The sequence below is a fragment of the Cricetulus griseus genome, chromosome 8 (genome assembly GCF_003668045.3).
Source record: "Cricetulus griseus strain 17A/GY chromosome 8, alternate assembly CriGri-PICRH-1.0, whole genome shotgun sequence".
Lineage (NCBI taxonomy): Eukaryota > Metazoa > Chordata > Mammalia > Rodentia > Cricetidae > Cricetulus > Cricetulus griseus.
The window spans coordinates 18788285-18797691 of NC_048601.1; the positions used below are offsets into that span (position 1 = coordinate 18788285).

General features: G+C 50.1%; 1 protein-coding gene across 1 annotated transcript in view; it reads right to left on the reverse strand.

Annotated features, from left to right (window-relative positions):
* The window catches only part of Cracr2a (calcium release activated channel regulator 2A), a 115660-nt gene that overhangs the window by 22753 nt on the left and 83500 nt on the right, over nt 1-9407 (reverse strand). The window contains exons 12-13 of the mRNA XM_027428357.2: nt 5017-5350; nt 384-516 (exon numbers count right to left, since the gene is read on the reverse strand). Of these exons, the coding sequence (XP_027284158.1) occupies nt 384-516; nt 5017-5350 (467 nt within the window). The remainder of the gene's footprint in view (nt 1-383; nt 517-5016; nt 5351-9407) is intronic.

Here is a 9407-nt window from a genome sequence, read left to right on the forward strand (position 1 = left end):
CACACACACACACACACACACACACACACACACACACACACACACACACACGAGTAATATATTCCTGCATACATATACAGATTATTTGCAGAAGTAGCATAAGCTAGGTGGGTAGGTGGGGGCTCACAGAGAGGACCAAAGACTACACACCCACTGTTGTCAACCTCAGCTCCCTAAATACAAGGCCAGAACTACAGAACTACGAAGCACTCACCCCACCCCACCCACATACCACCAGCATAGCAGCCCAGCAGTGTGTGTGTGGCGGGGGGGGGGGGGGGGGGGGCTGGGCTTCTCCTTGTTCCTCCCAGCCCTCTGTTGAACAGCCAGTGCCACCATCCCTCCCACTAGTCCTTTATTCCCTCCTGGAGGAGAGAACTCACCTACAGTGGCAGCCATGCCTGGGGAGAAGCGGGCCTCACAGAGCCTCCTCAGGAAGGACGTCTTCCCCACGGCAGAGTCACCCACAAACACGATCTTGAAGAGCCGGTCTGGGGTAGAGGGAATGCTTTCCTCCTGTAGATGGAGACAGTCTGATCACCTGCTGGGCATGGCCACTAGCCCCTGCTGCTGCCAGGTTGCCTTTTATTATCCACTGAGATCCCAGCACCATGGAGGCCACTTGTGGCCCAGAATACACCTAGCAGTGGTCTTGGAGCATGCGGCTCCTTCTAGCACGAACAAGAGATGGTTAGGAGAAATACCAGCCATTCACAGACATTCATGGGAAAGGACTGATGGGACTCTAGGACAAGCAGGCAGGCCCTTGGTGGAGTAGATGAGCCAGGAATGTAAACAGTTACTGAGTGTGGCGTTCCCAGAGCACCAAGTGAGAATGAGAAGGGTCAAGATCCCAGAAAGCAGGGGCTTGGGGAGAAAGGGAAGACAAGTGTGCTGGGTTTGTTTGTTTTGTTTTTGTCAATGTGACATTAAATAGGGTCATCTGGGAAGAAGAAACTTCATTTGAGAAAATGCCTCCATCAGATTGGCCTGTGGGGAAGTCTGTAGGGCATTTTCTTGATTAATGATTGGTTTTAGGAGGGCTCAGTTCACTATGAATGGTGCCCCCACCCCTGCAAAGGTGATTGTGGGTGCTACAAGAAAGCAGGCTGAGCCAGCCATGGGAAGCAAGGCCATAAGCAGCACTCTTCAATGGCCTCTGCTTCAGTTCCTGCTCTCTGGCTCTTGCCCTGACTTCCCATCGTGACTGTGAGCTGTAAGTTGAAATAAACCCTTTCCTCCCCAAGTTGCTTTTGGTCATGGTGTTTATCACAGCAACAGAGAAGCAAACTAGGACCACAAGGTAGTCTTCAGAGGGAGAGCAAAGAGATGGATGACCACGGGGCTGGGGATCATCACTTAGCTCCTTCCTTTAACTTGAACATCCCCCCCCCAGATGCTTCCTAAGACTCAAGAAACTTAGGGGACTCCAAAAGCTCTGAGATTCACAGACTCCTTAAGACAGGGGCAACTGGTCTGGGGGAGGAGACTCTCTGGAAGACTCTGTGGAGGAGGGGCCTGCAAGCTGTGCAGGGGTTCCCATGGTATAGCTCTCAAGAGTCCTCGCCCTTGCTGGGGTACCACTGTCTTTGGTTATTCACGCATGCTTGGATAGATAGCCCCAAGTAACCCACTAGTTCTTTCACTGGCTGGAAGCATTTCTTTACTTTACCATAGATGCCCTGTCTATAGTAAATAGGCATTAATGGCCACATGTTTCCAGAATAGCCTCCGGGTGGAATGGAGACCCTCGAGTCTCTACACATGGCCCTTGTATCCTATCTTCAGCTTTGGTTGTCACATAGTCACCTGCCATGGATAGCCAGGTGGTGATTTTCCACCCTTGTGAGGGTTAGCTTTTGTCAACTTGGCACAAGCTGGAATCATCTGGGAAAAGGAACCACTGAGGAACATCCTCCGTCAGACTGGCCTGTAGACAAGGCTGGGGCATGCTCTTGACTGATGACTGACATGGAAAGCCCAGTCCACTGTGGATAGTACCACCCCTGGGCAGGTGGTAAACAAGGAAACTGAGCAGGCCATGGAGAGAAAGCCTGGAAGCTTTCTCTGCCTTGAGTTCCTGTCCTGACTTTCTTCATTGTTTGACTGTGACCTGGAAGTTGTAAGATAAAATAAACCCTTTCTTCCCTTTCAGTTGGTTTTGGACAGGGTTTTTATCATAGCAACAGAGAATCCAAACTAGGACACTCTTTCACTCAGGAAGGTGGGAAGTCTCTACAGGCTTCCACACGTTGCTCTGTTCATCGAGACCCAGAGAACAAAGCAGGACTGGACTGCCATCACCCTGGGGCTGAACTTTCTCTGGGACAGACATGGAGCAGGAGGTGGTGTGAGGGCCATTCCTTCCAGAGCACAATCTCGTCAAATGCCTCACCTTCAAGCTCAGCTCAGCACTGCCGATCAGAGGGCGGGCTCTTTGGGGTGGATTTAAAAGTGGATTTGAGGGAATTAGCTTATCTGGTCGAGCAAGTGCTATAAACAACAAAGCATAGCTGATATTAGCAGAACTTGAATTTCGGAACAAAGCCACCAATAGACTTTGGGAGAGAAATGCGGTTGTTAGGAAAGAATTTAATGTCAAACTACAAGAATTTAAGATACAATGCCCTCTGCCCCATTTTCTTTATCAGTGAATACACAAGGCACTGGCTTCTGCCTGTCTCCTGTCCAGGTGCCTCCAACTGTCATTTGTTTAAGCAAAATGTGGCAAAGTAGGCACAGGCAAGAGGTGGGAATGTGAAACCCAAGGTGGAGGTGGTCAAGATGGTGGCCATGGTTGTGACTGCAGTTTTGCCTGGCCTTCAGCCCCACGGCCGCCCTGTCCCTTCCCTGCAAGAACTCTGCTTTTCAAGCACTGACCTATAAGGCCATGAATGTTCCAGATACAGGCAGCTTAATCCACATAACAGGGAGGTCCTTCACCCTGCCTCTTTTCTTGGGGACAGTCCATCTGTCAGATGGCAGACAGATGGACTGTAGGGTCAGGCAAAGTAAAGGAAGCCTGTTCATCACATCTGGACCTGTGCTGTCATTGTCCTTTCCCTCTTATCTGCTTAAAAAGCAGGGTTAGGGTGCATCTGAGACATAAAGGGTTTGACACCACTATAGGGCCCTGAGTTTCTGTCCCCAACACCACAAAACAGATGGATGGATAAGCAAGCAACAATAACACCCAGAAACCAAGTCAGAAAATGAAAACCTCCAAGCAAAAAATGATACACACTGGGCTAGCAAGATGGCTGGCTCCCGCCACCAAGGCTGTCAACCTGGGTTCTATCCCTGGGATTCACACAGTGGAAGAAGTGAACTGACTCTCACAGTGGTCCTTTGAGCTCTACACATGTGCTGTGGCATGCATGTGCCTATACACATTCACAAATAAAATAAATATTTAAAAAAATTAAAGTCATCTGTTTTAATCTTTAAACTTGGGAAATACAGAGTTGTAGGAAGAAAAGTCAAAATTCTTTATAGTCTGAGATAGTCACTATTCACATTTTATGCCCTTATTGATATATGAGAAAATGTTTTATTTAATGGATTAGAGAAATAAATATATGCATATGTAATTTATCCTAGTTATCATAGTTGTTTAATAACAATACAAATCCCTCTGAGTCACTAAAGATGTTTTTGGAATCATAATTTTCTAGCAGCCATATAATATCCTATTAAATTACTGTAATATAATTTATGTCCCTATAGTAGCCTTATTTTTTAATGGTCGTCTATTCTAAACAGCACTTACAGTCTTGACATTTCACTAGGAGTAGAAGTGTGGGTTGAAAGGTCATGACACTTGATTCCTATTACCAGATACTCTTCAGAGAGGTGGCATCGTCTACGCCTCACGGAGGTCTGCCTCAGGGCAGCCTTCCTCACAACTGACCTCCTTTATTCTCTCTGCTGTTGTATCAAGATGGCGGCACAGCCTTGTGAGGAGACTTGGGGGTACTGGGTGCTCTGTGAGAGAAGAGCCTTTACAGAACACACTGCTTCAGAGGCAGGCTGCTGGGCAGCCTTATGCTAAGATCCCAGCAGGTAGGCAGGCTGCCCTAGCTTCTCCCCTCTGGGCTCCAGCTTCTTCTGGCAGTAGGGAAAATATCCGTCAGGCCCATCCATCAGACCACAGCGAAGACAGTCTTTCCATCTAGACCTGTCTCTTACAGACCTCCTGGTCACATATTGTGATACTAAGTGATGTCTTGGGATGATTTTAATATCGACCCATCTGTGCCCACTGAAAGTGAGTGTAGGTCCATGGTATTGAAGGGACTTGGAAGGGAGTGCAGGGGGAGAGAGGGACCCACCGGCTAGGGGCTGCCCAAGGGAGGGAGGTGCCCCTTGCATACTGCCATGACATTTCTAGAGAAGTTTTAGAGGATGGGGTGGAGGCCAAGGGCTGGATGGCCTATTCCAAAGATCAAGTTACAAACCAACAGAGGGACATAGTTCCTTCAAGGCAAAGAGGAACCACCCTTCTAGAGAGTGTTTGGTGATAAGAACCAAGTGCCATGACCTTTGAACTGCTCTCCTTACAGAATTCAGAGGGAAATCTGAGTGAAGAGACAGAGGTATGCAGAAACACACTGGAGGGAAGAGTACACGGGACACCAGGGAACGCAAGAGGCGTAGCTGGCTGAGGTCAATAGAAAGATGATGGCATGCACACTTGACAGAGCCATGCCAAATGACCACTTGTAACGGATCTTAGCAGACACTGACTCCAGCAGGTGTTTAATAAATGCTTCATATCTGAGTTAGAAGAGAGAGAGTGAAATATGGGGCAACGGAAGTCAACCAGGAGAAGTTAATGAAATGGTTGAGTCTCTATGAGGCTCAGCTGAGAAGGTATAAGGAAGGGAAGGTAACCTTTGGGACACAGAATATGGTGAATGCCCGAGCCCACTGCAGCTGGCCTCCTGGGTATCCTTTGGGGGCTCCTGGGCTCAAAGAGAAGGGGGCAGATCTCAGTAGCATTGCCTGGACCCTTACCTTGTAGAGGGCTTCTTTTCCGACAGGCTGCACTCGGGGAGACGTAGGGGTGAGTTCCAAGGCTGGGGCTGCCATGCTTTGCCCTTCTGCCCCCTGATCAAAGACCTCCTCTTCTTCTGGGCATTTGCTCAGTGGCTTCTCAAATCCACCTTCCAGGAGCTGAGGCAGGGGGTCTTCCTCAATGGAGATGATTCTGCGGAGTGCCTGGCGACGTGGAAGCCCAGCCCCTGGCTCCCCAGTTCCCGGCTCCTCCTCTGCCAGGAGATATGCACTCAGGCTCACAGAGTTTCTCCTCCTCAGGATGCCAAATGTCTCATCCTCCTCCACTGACTGGCTATCAGGATGGGGGCAGGAGGAAGATGAATAGGAGAAAATGATAAAATATGAATATGGAAGTGGAGAGATACTTGCCTGCAGACAGCACTGGAGAGAGCTCTGAGGAAGGAGTGGACACAGCAGACCCATCACTCAGCTAATGTTTTTGACAGCCTCGTTAGGGCTGCCGCCTGTCACTGCTGCTGCTGCTGCCAGGGATGAAGATGCTGATGAAGATTATTACCAGGTATCAACTAAAATTAAGGACCCTGTCCTCATGTGGTACTGAAGCAAGAGGAGGACCAATGCAACAAACAGCACAAATATATTCTTATGACCTGGGTGACTTAACTAAGACGGTAGTGAAGAAAGGAGTGTGCAGGGTTGGAGATACAGTCCTCTGGGAGAACAATATGGTGGCTGGGCTGCGCTCTCACCACCTGCATGTCCTTATGGAAGGACATCAACTCCTTACACCTCAGTTCCCCTACTACAAAACAGGGTCCATCTACCTAGCCTATTCAGATATAAGAGAATGCATGAGAGGGATAACCATGTAGCACACACCCACACAGGGCACACCCACACAGGGCACACCCACACAGGGCACACCCACACAGGGCACTCTCACACAGGGCACTCCCACACAGGGCACACCCACATGGCACACGAACACAGGGCACTCACACAGGGCACTCTCACACAGGGCACTCCTCTCACACAGGGCACACCCACACAGGGCACTCTCACACAGGGCACACCCACACAGGGCACTCTCACACAGGGCACTCTCACACAGGACACACCCACACAGGGCACACCCACACAGGGCACACCCACACAGGGCACACCGACACAGGGCACTCTCACACAGGGCACTCCCACACAGGGCACACCCACACAGGGCACACCCACACACAGGGCACTCTCACACAGGGCACTCTCACACAGGGCACACCCACACAGGGCACTCTCACACAGGGCACACCCACACAGGGCACACCCACACAGGGCACACCCACACAGGGCACTCACACACAGGGCACTCTCACACAGGGCACACCCACACAGGGCACACCCACACAGGGCACTCTCACACAAGGCACTCCCACACAGGGCACACCCACATGGCACACGAACACAGGGCACTCACACAGGGCACTCTCACACAGGGCACTCCTCTCACACAGGGCACACCCACACAGGGCACTCTCACACAGGGCACACCCACACAGGGCACTCTCACACAGGGCACTCTCACACAGGGCACACCCACACAGGGCACACCCAAAAAGGGCACTCTCACACAGGGCACACCCACACAGGGCACTCACACACAGGGCACTCTCACACAGAGCACACCCACACAGGGCACTCTCACACAGGGCACTCCCACACAGGGCACACCCACACAGGGCACACCCACACACAGGGCACTCTCACACAGGGCACTCTCACACAGGGCACACCCACACAGGGCACTCTCACACAGGGCACACCCACACAGGGCACTCTCACACAGGGCACACCCACACAGGGCACTCACACACAGGGCACTCTCACACAGGGCACACCCACACAGGGCAAACCCACACAGGGCACTCTCACACAAGGCACTCCCACACAGGGCACACCCACATGGCACACGAACACAGGGCACTCACACAGGGCACTCTCACACAGGGCACTCCTCTCACACAGGGCACACCCACACAGGGCACTCTCACACAGGGCACACCCACACAGGGCACTCTCACACAGGGCACTCTCACACAGGGCACACCCACACAGGGCACACCCAAAAAGGGCACTCTCACACAGGGCACACCCACACAGGGCACTCACACACAGGGCACTCTCACACAGAGCACACCCACACAGGGCACTCTCACACAGGGCACACCCAAAAAGGGCACTCTCACACAGGGCACACCCAAAAAGGGCACACCCACACAGGGCACACCCACACAGGGCACTCTCACACAGGGCACTCTCACACAGGGCACACCCACACAGGGCACTCCTCTCACACAGGGCACTCTCACACAGCACCTGTCCACACAGCATCCCTCAGCAGTGTAGGAGTACTGTCGCTGTGGGGGACCTCCCCCCACCCATGACAGATGTCCCCTGACTTGGAGACAGGTCATTATGAGTGGGCTTGGGTCAGAAAGCACATGTACCCCCCCCTTCCTCTCCCTTTCTGAGTTCCTGAAACAGAGGGAGGAGCTTCAAAGACTTTAGCACATACTTGCTTTGGGTGCTGTGAGCAGAGAGGACAGTAGGAGGAGGAAGGAACTGGGCGGTTGGGGCATAGAGAGAAGCATGAGATGTGTGTTCCAAGGGTTTGGGGTCTGCACAGGTCTGCAGAACACTGGGTTCTTTCTCTGTCTTAGCGAACAGTGCAAGGTGAGAGTATTTCAGAGGAAACAGGCATGATCTATGAACACACATGCATGTGTGCACATGTACACAAACGCATGGAAAGGACTGCTGAGGAACCAACAAGGCGACAAGTGCAAAGGAGAAAGGGAGAAAGGGAGAAAGGAATGGAATCAAGGGACACAGAAATAGCGCAAGCAATACAAGAGAAGCCCTATTGGCCTTGCCCCTGGCTTCTAGGGTTTGTTCTTCATACAGCCAATAAGAGGAAGCAAAAAACAAAGCAAAGTGAACCTATCACTTCCTGATGCTAGCTGTGATTCTGAGGAGCAAATTAAGACAGTGTTTACTTTCAACAGTAGTGAATTAGTTTGGATAGAGAGTAAAAGATTTATAGCAATTCCAGCGCCTTTCTCTCTGCTTATGAAATAGGTTAAATAAAAGCCAACTGGTTTCTGTCCAACACTCTTCCTGTGTGCACTATCGAGTCCATTACCTGACTCTCTGGTTCAGAACACAGTATCCTTGTCCATTCTTAGCCGCTTTTATATGCAGTGTGAACATGTACACACACGTGTAAGCAGACAGACTCACATACAAGACACACATTTTCCCAAAGGTTTTCAACCAGAAAAAGAAATAACCATTCATGTGTGCCCTAAAATGAAGCTCTTCTTGGAGAAAGTGTTTTATTTGGGAACATCTCAAGTGCTGTTGACATTCCGTAATGGCTTCAGCTTAGCATGTCTAAGCTCATTTTTGTTTTGCCACCAAACACTTCCTGCCAGCAGTAGAGAGAGTAGCTGCTTTTTGCCAAAATCGATATTGGAATTCAGATCACACACTTAGATGTTTAGTGGATTATTTTCTATTTCTGCCACTTGGCTGTGAGCTCATAAAGGAGGGAAGGGTCTATTTTGCACACCTCTGCTCCAGTGACTGGCACTGGACCTCACAAATAGTGGCCACTCAATACCTATCTATTAAATGAGCATCTGCTAGTGGGTAGACATAGTGGAGGTGTCACAAAAGAGTGCCAGATGCAAAGTAGGGAATCTACAAATGACTGTCAAATCAATCAATCTAAAATACATTCAATTCTGAGAAACCAGCAGGCTAACAAATACTGGAGTGGAAATTTGGCTTCCAGGATATACCTCATTATTGAGCTATTGAGAGACAATCCATGACAATCTGACCCAGGGCCTGACCCAAAGTCACTTTCACTTTACGCATCTTTTCAGGTCATGCTTGCATATCTGCTCTATGAGTGAGTTTATGCATCTTCTCCCTCGGTTTGATCCTGGAGGGATTAGCTGCCCTGACCTCTCTGTGTCCATCCATGTGGATGGAGTACCTGTTCAAAAGAGGAGGGGGAGAAACTGGCTTGTCTGTATGAATGAACAGCAGCCAACCCTTTCCACATTCAAGCTCAATTCATGTGCCCTCCAACAGCAACAAAACACGTTGTCTTTGAGTTAGCTAAATATGAATCATTGGGATGCTCTGTCAATCACAAGCCTTAATTTTGTCTCTAAAGAGTTTCAGCTAATAGTGATTCTATATGACATTTAATTCAGCTCCCAGTCAGTATCCAGAATAACCAAGTGGATCCAAGAAATGGAGCACTGTTCAGCCACTCCTTCCCTCCTTGATAATCTTCTCCTCCTCCTCCCCCTCCTCCTCCTCCTCCT